General features: G+C 35.7%; 3 protein-coding genes across 3 annotated transcripts; all 3 read left to right on the forward strand.

The window, feature by feature from the left end:
* Nucleotides 1-3727: 3727 nt before the first annotated feature.
* Nucleotides 3728-4405, forward strand: LOC120212373 (GATA transcription factor 5-like). Its single transcript, XM_039210703.1, has one exon. It carries the CDS (start codon nucleotides 3728-3730, stop codon nucleotides 4403-4405), a length of 678 nt encoding a protein of 225 aa, XP_039066634.1.
* Nucleotides 4406-12121: 7716 nt separating this feature from the next.
* Nucleotides 12122-12793, forward strand: LOC120212374 (GATA transcription factor 5-like). The gene has a single exon (XM_039210704.1). It carries the CDS (start codon nucleotides 12122-12124, stop codon nucleotides 12791-12793), a length of 672 nt encoding a protein of 223 aa, XP_039066635.1.
* Nucleotides 12794-16473: 3680 nt separating this feature from the next.
* LOC120212322 (GATA transcription factor 12-like) lies at nucleotides 16474-17692 on the forward strand. The gene is made up of 2 exons (XM_039210674.1): nucleotides 16474-16809; nucleotides 16988-17692. Exons 1-2 carry the CDS (start codon nucleotides 16510-16512, stop codon nucleotides 17642-17644), a joined length of 957 nt encoding a protein of 318 aa, XP_039066605.1. The 5' UTR covers nucleotides 16474-16509; the 3' UTR covers nucleotides 17645-17692.
* The last annotated feature ends 4194 nt before the right edge of the window (nucleotides 17693-21886 follow it).

Consider the following 21886-nt stretch of genomic DNA (forward strand, 5'->3'; position numbering starts at 1 on the left):
GAGACAAAACTGTTTTTGTGAAGATTGAGCATAAAAGATCATGTTGAAAACATTTTGATATTTCGATATAACAAATTAAGTTAAATGAATTTTAAGATTTTCCAAAAAGGTTTTCTAAGTATATTCGATATAATTATTCGAATATCAAAATATTACTCCAAATCTTTCGAATGTCATTTTTAATCCTTACTCAAGTGTAAAATTAAGTTTTAATCTTAAAATAATTTCAAAACGATTTTACAAAATATTTCGAACCATCTCAAAGCTAAAAATTCCAGATTGCTCAGAGGGAACCGACTCCCCCCTGAATGGTTTGGCTCCAAGAATTCCAATATGCTCGGAGGGAACCGATTCCCCCCAGGGGTACGATTCCCCCTGTGTAACCGTCGAAATATTTGAATTTTATACTTAGGGAACCGATTCCACTTAAGGGGTACCGATTCCCCCCACGCTCCAAACTGTTTTATTAATTGATTTCACACTAAAACGACTATATTATCTTCATTAATGATCCCCAACGTTCAGAAGTGATTCAAGGTGTATTTAAGCAAGCTTAGAAGCCATTGATCAAAAACAAGAAACATCAAGCAACTAAAATCAAGAGAGAATCAAAGAGAAAGCATCAAACCTCAAGTTTGAGCATTTCAAACCTATTTTTCATTCAATATTCATTTTGCTTTTAAGAACACTTATTGTGCTCAATTGTATTCATTCCTGAGTGTTCTTTTCTTTGTTCTAGAATTGTTCAAACAATCTACCTTGTGAGGATTTCCTTGTAAGTTTGCAAATTTGTATTGTTCTCTTTGGGAGAGAGTGTTCTCAAGAATTTGGGGTATAATTCTTGAGGGTTTGTAAGGTTACTCTTTGTCCTCAAAAAAAGACAAATTAGTGAATTTGTGGAAAATCCTTAGTGTGAATAGCTAAGGTAGTGGATTCAGACTTTGGTTGAGAAAGTCGAACCACTCTAAATCGCTGTGCAATTTCTTTCAATTTTCTGCAAAAGCTTCCACCAAAATTTTATTGCCAATTCACCCCCTCTTGGCCGATTCGTCAATCGATTAACTCAACAGATCAACTCTTTGATCGGATGTTTATTCGTGGTACAATTGAGTTAATATTTAGACAGTTTTATTGACTTTTAAAATTAATTGTTTAAAAATATTAAAATAAACTTTTAATTATAATTGAGAGATCAAATTAATTATTATTCATTTTTTAAAAAAATAAAGAAAAATGTAATAAAAATGAATTAAAAATGAATAAAATTCAATAAAAATATAATGTAAAGCTAAAAAATATCACCTATTTATTTAAAATATTCTTTCTAATATTAATTTTAAAAAATATAAAATAAATATTAAATTTTAATTTTAATTTTATTAAAAATGAATAAATATTATTTATTGTTGTTAAAAAATAATAATTAATGACGAGACAAAACAATTTTTGTGAAGATTGAGCAGAAAAGATCAACTCTTTGATCGGGTATTTATTCGTGGTACAATTGAGTTGATATTTAGACAACAGTTAGATAATTTTAAGTTATTGACTTTGTACGATCGAATTTTCATTCAATTCCTGTAACTTTCCACACCTACGACTGTTTAATAATCATAAACTTATCTAAAATAAATTTTTAATTACAATTGAGGGATCAAATGAATTATTATTCATTAATTATTATTTTTTAACAATAATTAATAATTTTTATTCATTTTTAATAAAATAAAATTTAATATTTATTTAATATTGTTTTAAAATTAATATTAGAAAGAATATTTTATATAAAGATGTGATATTTTTTAACTTTACATTATATTTTTATTGATTTTTATTGAATTTTTATTCATTTTTTAAAAATTGAATAATAATTAATTTTATCTCTCAATTGTAATTAAAAGTTTATTTTAATATTTTTAAACAATTAATTTTAAAAGTAAATAAACGTTATTAACTGTTGTTAAAAATAATATCACAAAAAAATAAATAGATAAAGTTGGCGTTTTTACACATTTATCACTCTAACAGAAATTAATTACATATTAGGCACCAATTTAAAAATATTTACAAAATTAACACCCAAATTTTTTACACGTTTAACAAGACGCGCTTCATGGGGCGCCTTAACCTACGTGGCACCAGATCAGCGTAAAGCGCGTTGCAGGGGCGCGTTTTACTACAAAGAGTGTTAGATCAGAAAATATAGCCTGATCGGTACCTGACAGTGAAATATATAGGTGTAGGGTGATTTTTGGGGAAAATCGCCTAAAAATACACAAAACACAAACGTAAATTACATATTAACACTTAGGGCTGTAAATAAGACGAGACAGATCACAAGCTACTCGAGAGCCACTTGATCAAGGCTCGATAAATACTCGGATCGAATGGACTCGACTCGAGCTCGACTCGAGTTCTTAACGAGTTTAAATGAGCTACTTGATATTCGACTCGAAAAGCTAGTGAACAACTCGAAAATATAATATATTAAGATTTTATTTTCTGAAAAATAAATTATTAATAATATTAATATTTATGTATTGATTTTTTTTTAAAATACAATAATATTTTCATGTATTTAAAGTTCATGTTGAGTTTGAGTTTGAGGCTTCAATCGAGTTAAGTTTAAGAATTTTTTTTCTTCATTTCGAGTATTTTCAAGCTGCTCACGAGCTTCAGTTCAGGATTTCGAGTTCGATTCGAGCTTGAAAATTATAAGCTCACGAGTTTTCAAGTTGAATTCAGCTCCATTTCAGAGTTTTCGAATCGAGTCGAGCTCGATTCGGCTCGTTTAAACCCCTATTAACACTAATTATTTTAAACTGATTATACATTAAAAAATAATTGATTAATTAATGAAACATTATTGGTAATTAATGAAGTGATTAACTGAATTCAACCCCTTAAATAAAGGATAAATAATGGATTATTGCAGGATTTGTCGCTGTGATTCCTCCATTATTGTCCCTTAATTATTTCTCGGGAACTGAACCCACTGCCACTGCCTCTTCCTTTTTATTTTATTTTTCATTTTTTCTGATAACATACTTATTATTTTTAATCATAATTAATTATTTTTATTATTTTTACTTCTTATGGCTTTGAGCCAATCAAAACTCTTTCTTTTATTCATTACCCACGTTTAAGCACGATGAATACATATCAACTTAATGAAACAACGGTCATGATCTTACCCACCTTCCTACATATTTTGCTACCATTTTATTATTATTATTATTATATATAATACTTTTTCGACAATATGCAATCTATAGTAAATCAAACTCTACAAATTTTTTTGATCGAATTCTCTTCTTGTAGACACTTATTTTCGTCCGGGTCTACAAAAAATATTATATTATATTATTATTATTATTATTAATTTTTATTATTATTATTTTTGCAGGATTTTTGCCAAACCCCCACCATTCCACAAAATATTATTAACTACCCACTCTATTCCATCATGCCAGCCACTACCCACTAACTAAGAAATCCCATTTCTTTTTGCTTAAAAGGGGGAACTGCACAAACGTAAAAGGGGGGAGGCATTTTCGTGGGAGAAAAAAAGGCCACCATCTTCTACGTTCTGCTGAAGCCCCTTAATTTTCCAGAGGCAAAACAACACCCAGACGAACAAGCCTAGGCCATTTGCTCACCTTTCCATCAGTTGGTCTTCTCTCTTACATTCATTCTCCATTTTTTCCCTCCATCTTTACCAGGAATAATGGAACACTGCATGGAACTGAGAGCACTGAAATCGAGTGTAAGAGGAGAACTAACCATGCAAAACAAAAAAAAAAAAAACCAACAACATATTGTTTTTGATGATTTCTTGGTCATGAATGCTATCAACGACGGCGCCGTTCCCAACGAAGATTTCTTCGTTGACTGTTCCCTTGATTTCAATAACGGAGAGTTTGAAGAAGATTCCGTTGAACAAAAAGACTACGCCCCTGGTTCGTATCAAGAACGTGTAGCAGACGATGATTGTAATTCAAATTCAAGCAGTTTTACCCTCGATTCCATCTTTACCAGCGAACTTTCTGTTCCGAATGATGAAATAGAAGGGCTTGAATGGGTGTCTCACTTTGTGGATGATTCATTGCCGGAGCTTCCTTTTCCATGCATGGTTTTTAGGCAGCAAACCGAGAACAGTGAAAATACTTGGTTTGAAGCGGAACCTGGCCCGGTTTTTGTGAAAACGCGATGTTTTTTATTGTCAATTCCATCTAAAGCGAGGAGCAAAAGGGCTAAACCGGCTTTCCTAACATGGTCGGTTGGGTCACTGCCTATTTTCGAGTCATCGGCTTCGAGTATTTGTTCGGGGTTGGTTAACGATTTGGCGGAACCGCCAACAAAGAGGCAAAAGGAAACCCCTGTGACAATTCGGCAGCATCTCTGATTGTCCGGATGCTCGAATTTTGTTTGTTCAATTTGGTTCAATTCAAGTGGGTTTTCACAACGTGTCAGACGATCCTGTCCACCACAATGGAGAGAAGCACTGGTAGCCCGAAAGCGCTATTGCGTATGAAATTTTATTACAGTCACATCACTGGCCTAAACCCGAAGCCCAACACACAAACCCATATTGCCGGTGTACGAGTTCTCAGATTTGTGGAGGCTCATCGCGCTGTGGAGTGGAATGATGTGCGTTGGTGGCTAAAAGTATTGGAGATGTAATTGCATTTGTTTGGCGTGAAACAAAAATGGTTTTAAATCTTGGGTAAATTCTCCTTATGATCCTTTAGATGTTATGTATTCATTTCTTTTATTCATTTCGTTTATTTTAGTACTTCCAAAATTTTAATTTATTTTAATTTTAATTTTTTAAATTTTTTTTCATTTGATTTATTTTATATTTATTTATTATTTCTCATCTAACATCTTTAACTTTTTAGGAGATTTTTTTAATCAATCAAATGTAAGTAATTCGAATCGGGTATTTAAATTTTAATTTAAATTATTCAAAAAATTTCAACCGATAAATTAATTGGTACCGAAAGGGCGGTTCAAGGGTGCTAATCATTCCTTCACCGTAACCGACTCCCGAACCCGACACATCTCTGGTAAAACGTAGATCAGATAAGATGGTGTCCGACCTACCTAAACGTTTTTAAAATGGTCGGTGGCGACTCCTAACCCACATTTTTTAAGTTGAAGCCCAATTCTGGGGCCCAACCAGAAGACGGTTCCGACAGCTTGGCGACTCCGCTGGGGACAGGTAAGTGAGTCAGGCCTGAATTAATTTTTCGGTTGTCTTTTTAGCGAAAATTACAAATTTTAATTTTAATTTATTTATTCGATTCCAATTATTTACCTTTGATTATTTTTCAAATAAATAGTTGTACTAACATTTTTTTCAATGATTTCAGATTTTTGAAAAGTTTCTATCTCAGGCTCTATGCTCGAGCTCCAAACCCTATTTAAGTGGGGGTGAAAGCGACGCCTTCGTGTGAATTTATTCACCGTACGGGCCTAGCAATTAGCCTTCGGGATTCATATACCTTATGTCTTCGTGTGAATTTATTCTCTGTATGGGCATAAGGGAATGTTTCCTCTCGAGTTTAACTTAGTCCACACAAGCTTGTAATGGGCTTAGGACTAAGGGTCTGGCAAGCCCAAGGGGGCACCGACAAGGAGAACTCGGGTACCATTTTTTAGAACCTAAACCGGAAGAGTGCAGGGAATTAGAGCCCACCCCAAAACCTCATTCCAAACCCTAGGTTTTTGTTTCCGGCTTTATTTTCTGTTCAAAACATGCGAACTAGACAAATATGCGGTTAGGAATTGTTTGAAGTTAGCATACAGGATAGAAATCAAGTCCGGGTAGGAATAATAAGTATATGGGGTAGATATCATGTGGAGTAGGATTTTTCATTTTTATTATTGTTTTGATTTACCTCACTAACTCTTTTTTTTTTCTCTTTCATTTTGTTCTCATCATTCGCATCATTTAAAAGAGGTGTGATCCACCAAAAACGTGTTTGTTAAACATGAATAATCTGCATTAATGGACAAAGGGGTTGTAATACAAGAGATGGAAATGTAGAGGACAATCTGCAAGGCGACTATGTGGTCCCCACAATTGAAGAGTAGGTCACTCTGGTGCATTATAAAAGACTCAGGAAGAACCGGGTATACACCAAGTAATGAAAGTCTATCTTTGAAGAATTGACTGCCAAAGTTGCAGGGGCAATACGAGGAAAAGGTCACTGACCCGGTCGCTCCTTTCGAAAACTACAATAACAAGATGGTGAAACCCTAGCTGAGCTGTTTTCCATTGCTGACGAATTCAAGAAGCAAGCTTCGGATAGTTTCTCTCGATGGAGGGCTCCAATGGCACTTTCGTTTGGAATGAGCTCGGCCTAGAGGGAAGGCCGGAGATACAGTCATTCGAGACCTTTTTGGGGCAAGTAACTCGTCACCCGCACAAGTTTAGCCAAAGGAGCTGGAATGGTTCGACAGGATATTCAACCGGTGAAAAAGCGGAAGACGAATCAACTTTCTAGAGGCTGTGCAGGATCTATACCATCAAAAAAGTTTTTTGTCTCTTCAGACGTAACATTTTTGTCCCAATAAGGATTATTCAGAATAATAGGCACATTTTTCGGATCAATGCCTCGAACATTTCATGCATCATGCATTCAGACATATTGTGCATTTTGTTATTTTTCTTTACATTCGCATTATTATTCCCTTTTTTATTACATTCACATGTCTCATCAAAAATGAGAACATTTCGATCCTATGACATATAAGGAGCTTTACCAACAGTTGTTTGATGCACACGTGGTGTCACCATATCCAGAGAAATCCATGAAGCCCCGTACCCCAGGTAGTATGATGAGAACGCTCATTGCGAAAATCATAGCGGAGTCTCAGGGCGCACTATCGAGAATTACTCCACAATCAAGAGAATCATACAGAAAATACGTAACAAGAATCGGATCGACTTCAACAACTTGGGGGCATCCAAGTGAGGAAGATCATTTCATCATTTGAGGCATTCTGTTTGAATCTGTTTTTTTAATTATTTCTCAAGTTTTTGTAAGGACTTTTGAATAAATTTATGTTGCTTTAATGATGGCGAGCAATGAATCACATTTGCAAACTTGCAATTCTTTCAATATCATCTGAATTAAGAAACTATGTAAATGGTTTAAAGTTACAGATCTTTGACGAAGTATCATGATTTAAAGCAATGACTTTTGACCTTACCCAGAATATACCCTCAAACACCGTACCCTGCTCTTGCAGTTAATCAATAAAACATTTTCCTTTCATATGGTGCGGACAACATGGGGCATCCTTCTGCATATGACATTACTATGCTTTTTATTTAAGACGTTCAATGATGATCACGATCTTCACAGATGGAATAATCGACTAGGTGAATCTAGTTTAGGCCAGTTGCTTGAAAATTGAACTCTAAAGATGAGATTCCTTGACTTTCAAAAACACCTAGACTATGACAGGTTCTTCTTGACAATCTTAAGAAATTAAATCCGTAAAAACTGAGCTATTCCGCTAAGGCAATTGGTTATAGAGGAAACTTGAAAGCCCTGGCCTTATGAGTAGATTACGTTCAAACCATGACGTTGCTCGGACACTTGGCAATTCGGTGTTTGCTCCACTGCTTTTTTCAGGCTGAAGACTCTGTGATGAGATGAACCCTTCAGTTAACTTGATAAGAGTGATATTAAGCTATCCCACTAAAGCAATTGGTTAAACGCCCCGACTTTATGGATAATATTCAGCTAACCTGATAAAGGTGTTTACATATTGGGCTGTCCCTCTAGAGCAATTGGTTAAACGCCCCGGCTTTATGGATTTAGCTAGCCAGATAATGGCAATATTAAATAAGGAGTTTCGGTAAAAATGGACTAAGGGAGTTAAAGAACACCTGTTATAGTCAACTTCACACGAGCACTCAAGGATTTTATTTTTAGACCGATATTTCTGCACTACCTTTGTTAGATGAGCCTACAAAACTTGAACAAATGGAAGATTTCGGAGAACCGAAATAGAAGGTCTAGTAATCGATAATGCTAGTTGCGTCATTTTGTCCGCATCCAATTAAAAAGCCAAGCCAAGGAAAAGAGTCAGTTACAATGACCAAAAAAATGACATTTTTTTCTTTTTGCCAGAACCTTAGAAAATAGGAGGCCAACTTAAAGCCGACTCATCCCTTTGAACATTTGTCAAAGAGCTGTAACTCTGAAATCATAAAAGAGCTATTGCTTCCTTTGATATACTTTGAACTCATGTTTACAATTTGATTCAATTACGAACAATATTTTACAGAATTTCCATCATTTTCTCTCCTAAAACAAGAAAAAAGGAGAAAAACATTTTCAAACAGGACAGTCTCAGGTATGAAAGGTCTGTAAAGCCAAAGCCTGAAAAAGAGAATGGGGCACGATCGATTCCAAGGACCAGATTGGCAGACAAAGCACGAGACTCAATCCAAGAGATAAAACATAACTCATTCATGTTACATGCATCTCAGACATACTTAGGTGCATCACATTCATCATTTTAGCATACATAATTTTTGCAGCTTTTAGAGTCAAGCTTCGACTTCAGGATGAAGGCTACTCGACTTGTAAGCGCCTTTAAAGAACGATGGTGGTTCCTTAACTCGGCCAATTTCAGATAGGTTCGAGAACCAGTTCAAAACAAGTCGAGTTCGACTCAAACTCAACCATGAGCAGCATGTTTCCAGTTGACACTTTCAAGCCAGATTTCAATTCCACGACGGAAGACATCCGACTCACAAAATTTGGCGAAAGGGGCCATCATTCATTTAAAGGAAATTTACAGCACATCTTAAGTCAAGAAAAGTTGTCTGTCAACAAACAACTTTCCAATTTCATTCAGAGTCTATTTCAACTTCGCAGCGAAGAAAATTGGACTCGAAATGACACAATTAGCTCGAGAGTAGATTTTAACTTCACGACGAAGGATATCTAGCTCGAAGCCAAACTCCACAATAAAGGGGTCTCCACGATTTCAACTTCACGGCGAAGGGAATTGTGTCCACCAACAACATACAATACTTGAATTTCAACTTCATGACGAAAGATATTCAAGTCAAGGTTCAACTTCACAACGAAGGATATTGGACTCGACTTGTAAGCGCCTTTAAAGAACGATGGTGGTTCCTTAACTCGGCCAATTTCAGATAGGTTCGAGAACCAGTTCAAAACAAGTCGAGTTCGACTCAAACTCAACCATGAGCAGCATGTTTCCAGTTGACACTTTCAAGCCAGATTTCAATTCCACGACGGAAGACATCCGACTCACAAAATTTGGCGAAAGGGGCCATCATTCATTTAAAGGAAATTTACAGCACATCTTAAGTCAAGAAAAGTTGTCTGTCAACAAACAACTTTCCAATTTCATTCAGAGTCTATTTCAACTTCGCAGCGAAGAAAATTGGACTCGAAATGACACAATTAGCTCGAGAGTAGATTTTAACTTCACGACGAAGGATATCTAGCTCGAAGCCAAACTCCACAATAAAGGGGTCTCCACGATTTCAACTTCACGGCGAAGGGAATTGTGTCCACCAACAACATACAATACTTGAATTTCAACTTCATGACGAAAGATATTCAAGTCAAGGTTCAACTTCACAACGAAGGATATTGGACTCCAGACAACGCAAGTTCAACTTCACGATGAAGGGACCGCTGGTTGTCAATAAACAATTTCTCAATTTCAGAGCCAATTTCAACTTCACAGCGAAGAATATTGGACTCCAGACAACACAAGTTCAACTTCAAGAAGAAGGGACCGCTGGTTGTCAACAAACAACTTCTCAATTTCAAAGCCAATTTCAACTTCACAACGAAGGATATTGGACTCCAGACAACGCAAGTTCAACTTCACGACGAAGGGACCGCTGGTTGTCAACAAACAATTTCCCAATTTCGGAGCTAATTTCAACTTCACAACGAAGGATATTGGACTCCGGACAACACAAGTTCAACTTCACGACGAAGGGACCGCTGGTTGTCAATAAACAATTTCCCAATTTCAACTTCACAACGAAGGATATTGGACTTCGGACAACACAAGTTCAACTTCACAATGAAGGGACCGCTGGTTGTCAATAAACAATTTCCCGATTTCAGAGCCAATTTCAACTTCACAGCGAAGGATATTGGACTCCAGACAACGCATGTTCAACTTCACGACGAAGGGACCGCTGGTTGTCAATAAACAATAATTTCTCAATTTTAGAGCCAATTTCAACTTCACAACGAAGGATATTGGACTCCAGACAACGCAAGTTCAACTTCACGACGAAGGGACCGCTGGTTATCAATAAACAATTTCTCAATTTCAGAGCCAATTTCAACTTCACAGTGAAGAATATTGGACTCCAGACAACGCAAGTTCAACTTCACGACGAAGGGACCGCTGGTTGTCAACAAACAACTTCCCAATTTCGGAGCTAATTTCAACTTCACAACGAAGGATATTGGACTCCGAACAACACAAGTTCAACTTCACGATGAAGGGATCGCTGGTTGTCAATAAACAATTTCCCAATTTCAACTTCACAACGAAGGATATTGGACTTCGGACAACACAAGTTCAACTTCACAACGAAGGGACCGCTGGTTGTCAATAAACAATTTCCCGATTTCAGAGCCAATTTCAACTTCACAACGAATGATATTGGACTCCAGACAACGCAAGTTCAACTTCACGACGAAGGGACCGCTGGTTGTCAATAAACAATTTCCCAATTTCAACTTCACAACGAAGGATATTGGACTCCAGACAACGCAAGTTCAACTTCACGACGAAGGGACCGCTGGTTGTCAATAAACAATTTCCCAGTTCCAGATCCAATTTCAACTTCACGGCGGAGGATATTGGACTTGGAACAATACAACTTACTTGGATTTCAACTTCACGACGAAGGATATCCAATTCGTGGCTCAACTTCACAACGAAGGGGCCATCTACGGTTTCAACTTCACGACGAAGGGAATCGTGCCAACCAAAGACCTTCGAGTTCGACTACGCTCAGCTCCAAGGCAAATCATTTGCAGCATAACTTAAGTCGAGAAGGGCTATCTGCTAAAGACCTTCGAGTTCGATTATATTCAACTTAGAGGCAAATCAAGCTTACAGAATAGCTCGAAGCAATAAGGGCTATATGTCAATAAAATTATCGAGTTCGATTCATTCAGCTCGATGACACCTCAATCACACTATTATCCGGTTGCAATCGAGGTTTTCAAGTCGAGAAAAAGACCCGAGTTAACTGTGCCTCAGTAACAAAAAACTGTTTCCCGACAGCATAGCTTAAGTCGAGAAAAGCTATCTGTCAACGAAGACCCTTCGAGTGCGATTCCGTTCAGCACTAAGGTTTATCAACCACGTGATAGAGTTAAGGGACTACCTTTCCAGTCGATTTTTTTAAAACTAAGGTCTTTAAACTGAGAAAAAGACCGAAGTTGACCACAATTTGGCGATGAGAAGTCACATTCTGGTTCAAATTTCGAACTACGGCTTCAATTCTATATTATTTCAAGATGAACTCGACTTCGCAACGAATGAGTCATCCGCAACTCAATTCGACAAGGAGTTATTCTTCAACTCTACCGAACAAAAATTTGTGTCATTTTATCTTTGCCCTATTTTTCATTCCACGAAAAAGGACAAAGAGGGGCAGCTGTAGACACTTATTTTCGTCCGGGTCTACAAAAAATATTATATTATATTATATTATTATTATTATTATTATTATTAATTTTTATTATTATTATTTTTGCAGGATTTTTGCCCAACCCCCACCATTCCACAAAATATTATTAACTACCTACTCTATTCCATCATGCCAGCCACTACCCACTAACTAAGAAATCCCATTTCTTTTTGCTTAAAAGGGGGAACTGCACAAACGTAAAAGGGGGGAGGCATTTTCGTGGGAGAAAAAAAGGCCACCATCTTCTACGTTCTGCTGAAGCCCCTTAATTTTCCAGAGGCAAAACAACACCCAGACGAACAAGCCTAGGCCATTTGCTCACCTTTCCATCAGTTGGTCTTCTCTCTTACATTCATTCTCCATTTTTTTCCTCCATCTTTACCAGGAATAATGGAACACTGCATGGAACTGAGAGCACTGAAATCGAGTGTAAGAGGAGAACTAACCATGCAAAAAAAAAAAAACCAACAACATATTGTTTTCGATGATTTCTTGGTCATGAATGCTATCAACGACGGCGCCGTTCCCAACGAAGATTTCTTCGTTGACTGTTCCCTTGATTTCAATAACGGAGAGTTTGAAGAAGATTCCGTTGAACAAAAAGACTACGCCCCTGGTTCGTATCAAGAACGTGTAGCAGACGATGATAGTAATTCAAATTCAAGCAGTTTTACCCTCGATTCCATCTTTACCAGCGAACTTTCTGTTCCGAATGATGAAATAGAAGGGCTTGAATGGGTGTCTCACTTTGTGGATGATTCATTGCCGGAGCTTCCTTTTCCATGCATGGTTTTTAGGCAGCAAACCGAGAACAGTGAAAATACTTGGTTTGAAGCGGAACTTGGCCCGGTTTTTGTGAAAACGCGATGTTTTTTATTGTCAGTTCCATCTAAAGCGAGGAGCAAAAGGGCTAAACCGACTTTCCTAACATGGTCGGTTGGGTCACTGCCTATTTCCGAGTCATCGGCTTCGAGTATTTATTCGGGGTTGGTTAACGATTTGGCGGAACCGCCAACCAAGAGGCAAAAGGAAACCCCGGTGACAATTCGGCAGCATCTCTGATTGTCCGGATGCTCGAATTTTGTTTGTTCAATTTGGTTCAATTCAAGTGGGTTTTCACAACGTGTCAGACGATCCTGTCCACCACAATGGAGAGAAGCACTGGTAGCCCGAAAGCGCTATTGCGTATGAAATTTTATTACAGTCACATCACTGGCCTAAACCCGAAGCCCAACACACAAACCCATATTACCGGTGTACGAGTTCTCGGATTTGTGGAGGCTCATCGCGCTGTGGAGTGGAATGATGTGCGTTGGTGGCTAAAAGTAGGGCTGAGCAACGAAACCGAGAAAACCGAAAAACCGACACGAACTGAGTAAAAACAATTCGGTTCGGTTCGGATTTACCTCTAAACGGTTCGGTTTCGGGTTGATTAAAGAATGAACCGCAATTGATTCGATTCGGTTCGGGTTTTCCATATGGAACCCATTTGACCCGTATTGAATCGAATATCCGGTTACCCTACCCAATTCCCATACGGCATAAGCCCAATTATTAATAGAAAGTAGACTGTTGGAGGCATTTAATTTTGTTCAAAGATGAAAAAGAAAAAGGTACATAGTTTAATTTGTTTTTTAACATAAAGTGTGGGGACTGATGGGAATCTACTGACAGGATAATTTTCAATTAATTGGGTCCCATGTTGTCTGCTCACTTTCAGCTGGATGAGCTGTGTAAAGTGGCTCTCGTTCCAATCTGCTGACTCTGCACTTTGACTCTGAGATTGGAACCCATGATGTATGTTCTCGGTTTATGAAAAACCGATTTACCGAATCGAACCGAAAAAACTGTTTTCAGTTTTTTCGGTTTTTTAACCATTCGGTTTCGGTTTCGGTTTAAATTTTGAAAACCCGTTTATTTCGGTTCGGTTTAATTTTTAGTAAAAAACTGAACCGAACCGAACCGAATACACCCCTAGCTAAAAGTATTGGAGATGTAATTGCATTTGTTTGGCGTGAAACAAAAATGGTTTTAAATCTTGGGTAAATTCTCCTTATGATCCTTTAGATGTTATGTATTCATTTCTTTTATTCATTTAGTTTATTTTAGTACTTCCAAAATTTTAATTTATTTTAATTTTAATTTTTAAAATGTTTTTCATTTTGATTTATTTTATATTTATTTATTATTTCTCATCTAACATCTTTAACTTTTTAGGTGATTTTTTTAATCAATCAAAGGTAAGTAATTCGAATCGGGTATTTAAATTTTAATTTAAATTATTCAAAAAAATTTCAACCGATAAATTAATTGGTACCGAAAGGGCGGTTCAAGGGTGCTAATCATTCCTTCACCGTAACCGACTCCCGAACCCGACACATCTCTGGTAAAACGCAGATCAGATAAGATGGTGTCCGACCTACCTAAACGTTTTTAAAATGGTCGGTGGCGACTCCTAACCCACATTTTTTTAAGTCGAAGCCCAATTCCGGGGCCCAACCAGAAGACGGTTCCGACACTTCTTAAAACATTTTATGATATTTAATAGAGTAGAACGATAAAATTACGAACATGCTATAATAATATCTTTCTAAAAATACAATATTTGAATGCTAGAGTTGAAACTAACATTTAATGTGAATTTGGCGGATTTTGATAAGATTAAATTTTATTTAAAAATAATGCAGGTTGATATCGTATTATTTAAAAGATAAAATCATTTTGGTTTGTTGAAAATATTTTGATGTTTTGATATAACAAATTAAGTGTTAATTAATTTTAAAATTTTATATTGAATTTTAATTATATATTCGATTAAATTATTCGAATATCTAAATTATTACTCCAAGTTTTTCAAATGTCAATTTCAATCCTTATTTAAGTGTAAAATTATGTTTTAATCTTAAAATATTTTTTTAAACAAATTTTACAAAGTATTTCGAGCCTTACTCGAGCCAAAAATATTTTCTTTTTAAAAGGGTTTCAAGAAAAACCAGATTGCCCAGAGGGTACATATACCCCAGGGGTACCGATACCCCCATGCATGTTTTGGCTCCAAGAGAAAACAAAATGCCCAGAGGGTACAGATACCCCCAAGGGGTACCGATACCCCCTGTTATATAACGGTCGAAATATTTGAATTTTACATTGCAGGAACCGATACCCTATGGTAGGGTACCGATACCCCCCGCTCCCAGCAGACAATTTTAAGTAAATTTTCACACTACAACGGCTCTAACATCACCCAAATGGTTCCCAACGACTAGAATCATCTCAAGATGTATTTAAACAAGTTTTGAAGTCATTGATCAATAAGAAATCATTGAGAAATAAGAGAGAAAACATTAAACACCAAGTTTGTGCAATTCAAGCTAATTTTCCTTTAATATTCATTTTGCTTTCAAGAATACCATTTGTACTCAATTGTATTCATTCTTGAGTGTTCTTTTATTGTTCTAGAATTGTGCAAACATATTTCATTGTGAGGATTTTCGTAAGTTTGTAAAATTTGTATTTTTCTCTTTGGGAAAGTGTGTTCTCAAGAATTTGAGATATAATTCTTGAGGGAGTTGTAAGGTTACTCTTTGTCTTCAAAAGAAAGACAAATTAGTAAATTTGTGGAAAATCCATAGTGTGGATAGCTAAGGTAGTGGACGTAGACTTTGGTTGAGAAAGTCGAACCACTCTAAATTGCTGTGGAAATATTTTCAATTTTATGCAAAAGCTTCCACCACAATTTTTATTACCAATTCACCCCCTCTTGACCTATTCCGTCGATCAATTAACTCAACATGATTTAACTTTACATTTAAGATGAAAAATATTTATATATTTAATAATATTTAGTATAATATCTTTTATTTATATTTTCACAATTAAGTTTCTATTTCACTAGAATATATATATATATATATTTGAGTCAGGTTGAATCAATGTGATTGTGACTTTTACTTACAAATATTGTCAAGTTTCGAGATAGGCGGAGTTTTTCTAAATTTGATTCAAGTGATGAGTGCTTGAGTGGAGGGGTGTTATGCTCGAGTTATGTACGGGTGTGTCTAAATTCATTTCTAATTAAGAACCATGGTCGACAACACAATTGGAAGATCCTTTAATATTTGAGAAATTTTATCAAATATGTGCGCATCAACCGATAGTTATTTTTTTAAACATATATTACATTATAATTATCTCAGATTATTTAAAAAAATTAAATGAATATGACTACTTTACATTTAAATGAAAACTAAGAAATAAAGCAAAATTGTAATATCTATAGACTAAAATTTGAAATTATTTGGAGCCAAGATTCTTCAATTTCCTAGTTCTTAAGGTAGCATAATTTGGAGTAAAATTACCCAATTTTATTCAAATTTTGTTTACCTTTGTTTAAAGCAATGACACCTTTACTTTACAAGTCCAAAGCTTACCGTTCGCCAACTCATTACTTCAAATCATGACAAAACCAAAGCAAGCAACCCATAAATTTCTTTACATTGTACAACAATAATAAATATATCGTAAAATAAAAATACTTAATCTAAATTAATTTATAGATTAAATACTAAAAAGATTCTACAAATTAATCATATTTGCAATTCTGCCCTTCCCTTCGCTCCTCAAAACCCCACCCTTTCTCCTCACTCTATCAGGCACCAAACCTCTCTTCTCTTGAAATTCTTTCCATTTCCTAACTGTCTCTCTAGCGGAGCTTCATATTCATTCCTTTTCCCATATATTCGTATATACGAAGCTGTACACTGTAAATTCTAAAGTAAATGGAGGTCGGAAACTTCATCGTCGGAGGATTTTATGGCGGATCAGCAGGCGGTGATTTCTCGCCCGTGAAGATGCTTGCTGCTGAACGCAAGCTCTCCGAGAATTTCACCGTCGACGATCTCCTCGACTTTTCGAATGAAGACGCTGTTATGAACGACGGCTTCTTCGAAAATGTCGCCGGCAATTCCACCGAGTCCTCCACTGTCACCTGTAATTCCTCCGTTTCCAGAGGCGATAATCACTTATCCGCTGTTGATATCCCTCACTCCTTTCAGTTCTCCGGTGAACTCTGCGTCCCGGTACTTAACAAAACTAACTTTTCTGTTTTTTTGTACCTTTTGAATTTCCTCCTATTATTGCATGAAAAAAAATCATGATCAATGTATTTAATTATTTTTTTCTAGTTTTAAATATTTGTCGATATTAATTAGAAGTTAAATAACTGGATTTTAGAAAATCAATGTTTGTTTTGTGCAGTATGATGAATTGGCTGAACTTGAATGGCTTTCAAATTTCGTTGAGGATTCATTCTCAACTGACCAGAATGTACATATTTTTGCCACGTCAAAATCCCTCACACTCGAATCATCCTCTTCCTCAACTCGACCCGATTCCTCAAACAGGAGCCCAACCAACCAGATTTTCCAACAGGACACTCCCCTCCCGGGAAAAGCCCGTTCCAAGCGTTCAAGGGTCGCCCCATGCGATTGGTCCACCCGACTCCTTCAACTCAACCCTAAACCCGCGGGCCATAAGAGAAGGGACGGCCGGAACGGCAATTCGGAGTCTTCGGGACGGAAATGTTTACACTGTGCGGCGGAGAAGACACCGCAGTGGAGGACGGGACCTTTGGGTCCGAAAACCTTGTGTAATGCGTGCGGGGTGAGGTACAAGTCGGGTCGATTGGTACCGGAATACCGACCCGCTGCGAGTCCGACATTTGTGTCGACGAAGCATTCCAATTCTCATAGGAAAGTTTTGGAGCTTAGGAGGCAAAAGGATTTCCGAAGAGCACAGCATCATCAACAGCTTATTAGTCAAACTTCGATTTTCGGCATATCCAACGGTGGTGGTTGTGCTGATGATTTCATGATCCATCATCACGGCGGGCCGCATTTTAGGCACATGATTTAGTCCAAAAAAATTTGTAGCTCTTTCCTTAAATTTGATCTTCAAAGAAGAAAAAAAAATGTAGTTTTACCTGCAAGCAAAAACGAAAAGAAAAACAGAGCGAGTTAGTCGTAGTTAATTTTTGCCCATCGGCACATTTTATAATTCATTTTTGTTTTTTGTAATTGAAATCCAACTATTTTGTTTTCATTCCTTTTATTTCTAATGTTCATTTATTTTCTATGTTAGAATTTCATACGCATCACACATTTCTTCTAAAGACTTGAATTTAAATCAGTGTAAAATGTGTTACGACTAGACAGTTCTCGATTTAATTTTCTCCTTACAATCTTAAGAAAATGGATAAAAAATAGCTTAAAAGGGTTAGAAATCTTTATTTTTTTTTTGATGAAATAAAGATGTATGCTAACACTTAATGTTCTACTGCCAAATTACAAGCAAATGAATCTTGTTGTAGGAAACTAAACACTTCCATCGGTGGAGTGTAGAAAACCGTATGAGCATCCCCTCTTGTTGTAGCTAACCTTGCTAATTTATCGGCCACCTTATTCACATCCCGGTTTATATGCCTCAAAGTAACCGTCCATTCCTGGTTTAATAATCCACTAACCCGATCGAGCAGGGTAAAAACCGATCCTCTATTAGCGTTTCCCTGAAGCATCCGAATACATCAAACCTATCCGCTTCAACCATGATTTGTCTTTTGTCAAGATTCCACGCATGAGAGAGACCTTCATGTATTCCACATAACTCCGCTTCAACGATAGAGCATATTCCTAGTACTTTAGAGAATCTAAGAATCCAACCACCATTCGAAGATCGAATAACGCCCCCATATGTAGCAAAACCATTTATTATTTTACGGGAGCAATCAGTATTAACCTTGCACCAATTAGTAGGAGGCGGAGACCAATGAATAGGCACACTAATCCTTCGATGAGAAGACAGATTCCTTTGCAAAGATGATTCAATTGCTCGATTAGCTTCAAAACGAAGACGCCTACCTTGTACTAATACATATTCCTGTTCAATGTATTCCGGATCAAAAATTCTCCTATTGCTATTCTTCCAAATCAGCCAAAGTATCGAACCGAATATTAAGTCCCAGTCACATTCATCCCGTGCATAGACTCCCAGATTAGTGATATTAATATGCATCCAATCCCTTATGTCTCAGGACAAAAAATCATCTAATTTTTTAGTTTTAATTAACGTTGTCCAAACAACCATGACAAGTTCGAAAGAGATGATCTATTGTTTCCCTCGACTTCCCGCAAACTCCACAGCAGTTGCTTGTTGTCAAGTGTCGTCTGACTCGTTCCGTATTAGTTAACAACCGCTCATTAGCTACTAACCACAAGAAAGTTTTGTAACACCCCCAACCAGTATCCGACCCGGACCCAAGTCCGAGGTGTCACATTGACTTTTCAAAAGACTTTTCTTTACAAATCATCAAAATCTTAAATTCATCATTTAAAAAAATGAATACTTTACTTTAATTTAGATCAATTAGTTTTACAAAACATATTAGAGCATAATCAACTCAAATCTAATAGTACATACCAACTATATTCAAAAGAACAAAATACACATAAATCATTACTTTTCTGAACTGAACTTCGTAAGGGAGATGCTGACCTGTCTTGCATTGCCTATCATTGCTTTGCTCCTCTTTTTTCTTTCAGAAACCTACGTGTGAAACACTCACATACTAAGTCGATGACTTAGTGAGGCATTAACTTATAAAAGAAACACTAACTACTTAATCATGCATGAACATATCATACAATGCTATCACCCAAAACAATATAACATTACCTCTAACCAAATGTACACATATACAAATCATGTCATTAGTAACAATGTTATATTCATTCATATATTTACCTTATCTATTCTTACACTTAACTTTCTTAATTATCATATGATTCATTTAACCATTTATATACATGCATACACATATCATCATTATCCTAATCACATTATTGTCATTATCACTATAATTAATTCATTTAGAACATATATCTTGATCTTAATCTTTGAAACACTTCATACTATACCTTTCATAAACAAAATGTATAACATCATACAATATTTCTTTATTTTATTTATTTGTTTAGCCCATGTATACTTCTGAGAACTAAAGATATGTGATTACATAGAGGTTGTGCACTATGCTGTCACCACAGCTCGTATAAATGCACCAAAGTGCCACGTAGAATTGCACCGAAGTGCCGCGTAGAAATGCACCGAAGTGCCATATAAAATGTCCATAAGGACCATATAGAAATTCCTTAATAATCATATACATATTTCAAGGACCAAGTATGTGTCTCAAAGGACCTAATAGATGTTCCAAAGGATACATACATTTTCCGAAGGACCACGTAGACCCTCGACTTTTGGCATGCCAACTATACCCCTAGCTTTCATAACACATAACATGGGCATTTTCATTTATACTTGTCACATAACTTGTATCACATATACATATAGTCACATAGATCACTTTTGCATAGCTTATATCAACTTTTCATGTAATTTCACATTTCTTATATCTTACTCTTACATATTCTCATAGACATATATCCACATGTTCATATAATCAACCATTTCATCATATAAATATGTACTCATATAACTCATTTCATTTCACATGTAGTCTCATAACTTATCCTGGTATAGATCATATAGCATTCATATAACTCATAATCATATATATATATATATATATATATATATCACATATATATATAATAACTTATAACATATAATATAGCTTATGCTTCATTCACTTATATTCACCTAGATCACTTAACCCATTTCATACTTATAAGTATATATCACTTCTATTATCTCATTTATATACTAATTTAATCTATTTACTTAGTTCAATTTCATATAGCTCCTATAACCTTCTCATATGGCTCCATAGATCTTTATCATATAACTCATGTGTCATAATTTTATTTAAGCACATGAATCTTTCCCATATAGCTTATCTTATATGTTAGTATCATCACTTATGTTCAAATCTCCTAATTGATATACTATTCTCATATCATCCTATGGGTAATTCTTATTTAGATTATTTCACTTCTCATTTAATCATATAATTTTATTTTACTATTTCACATAAATGATCATACATCTATGTACTTGCCCAACTCATGTTCCTATTGTTTATATAACCTTTACATTTGCTTACTTAGCTCATATCATTTCTCATAAACTCACTTTTATCATATTCTCATATTATTATTTAATTTATCTCACATCATGTATTCGCATAGTCTTATATTTACTATCATATAACTTATATTTTGTTCTCTTATGACTATTCATAGACATATATTTTCATTTCCATATATCACATATATATGATCACATGACTTATCTTTTATACTCATATAATCTCATAACTTATTTTATATTCTCCTATTATCACTTAAGAGTGTTTTTACATAAATCACATAGCATATACAAAAACATATCAATTCATATAATCAAGCATACATATTCTCATATCAAACACATGTTGTTCATAAATTCATATATAACACTATAGGAAATAGACTTGTCGCAAGTCTTATTTCCATCAAACATCATATACTATCTAATATGCACTCACCTGGCCTCACTAGTCAATACCGATCCCTTATCTCTTCTCGATGACTATTACTTGTAAACTTGTCCGAACGTTGCTCTCAATCGATATCTACAAAATCATGTATACATATCAACATTCCAATTATTATAATTCAATCCTTAATTTCTTAAGATAAAAGAAAAGTCTATTTTCAATTTCCCTTTGAAGATGTATCGGTACCCACTATAGGGTATCGGTACTACCCTAGCTGAGGGTATTGATACTACCCTAGCTGAGGGTATCGATACCAAGACGGGTATCGGTAGCGAAATTACATTCGATATTTCCCTGGTATCGATACCTCCCTTATGGTATCGGTACCTATGGTATCGATACTACATTCCTAGGTATCGGTACCCTTTGAATGCCTTCGTTATTTTTACTCTTGAGGTATCAGTACCTGTTGAATGGGTACCGATACCCCTAGCACAAAAATCATGTTTTAAGCCCGAAAATTCACTCAATTCCTCTCAAACACTTCATGTTTCATCCTTTTACATATTCATAACTCATATACCCATGCTTAAACCCATTAATACTAATTTATCGCATTTTTAACCTTGGAATTCTATCATCCATATGAAATTCAAGAATCA

The sequence above is a fragment of the Hibiscus syriacus genome, unplaced genomic scaffold, assembly GCF_006381635.1.
Source record: "Hibiscus syriacus cultivar Baekdansim isolate YM2019G1 unplaced genomic scaffold, ASM638163v2 tig00110013_pilon, whole genome shotgun sequence".
NCBI classification, from domain to species: domain Eukaryota; kingdom Viridiplantae; phylum Streptophyta; class Magnoliopsida; order Malvales; family Malvaceae; genus Hibiscus; species Hibiscus syriacus.

What these genes read in the sequence shown, in the direction of transcription:
- LOC120212322 (XM_039210674.1), top strand. Translation starts at nt 16,510, where the DNA reads ATGGAGGTCGGAAACTTCATCGTCGGAGGATTTTATGGCGGATCAGCA. An exon ending in CCGGTGAACTCTGCGTCCCG is followed by an intron (nt 16,810 to 16,987) that starts GTACTTAACAAA and finishes TGTTTTGTGCAG; the next exon opens with TATGATGAATTGGCTGAACT.
- LOC120212374 (XM_039210704.1), top strand. Translation starts at nt 12,122, where the DNA reads ATGGAACACTGCATGGAACTGAGAGCACTGAAATCGAGTGTAAGAGGA.
- LOC120212373 (XM_039210703.1), top strand. Translation starts at nt 3,728, where the DNA reads ATGGAACACTGCATGGAACTGAGAGCACTGAAATCGAGTGTAAGAGGA.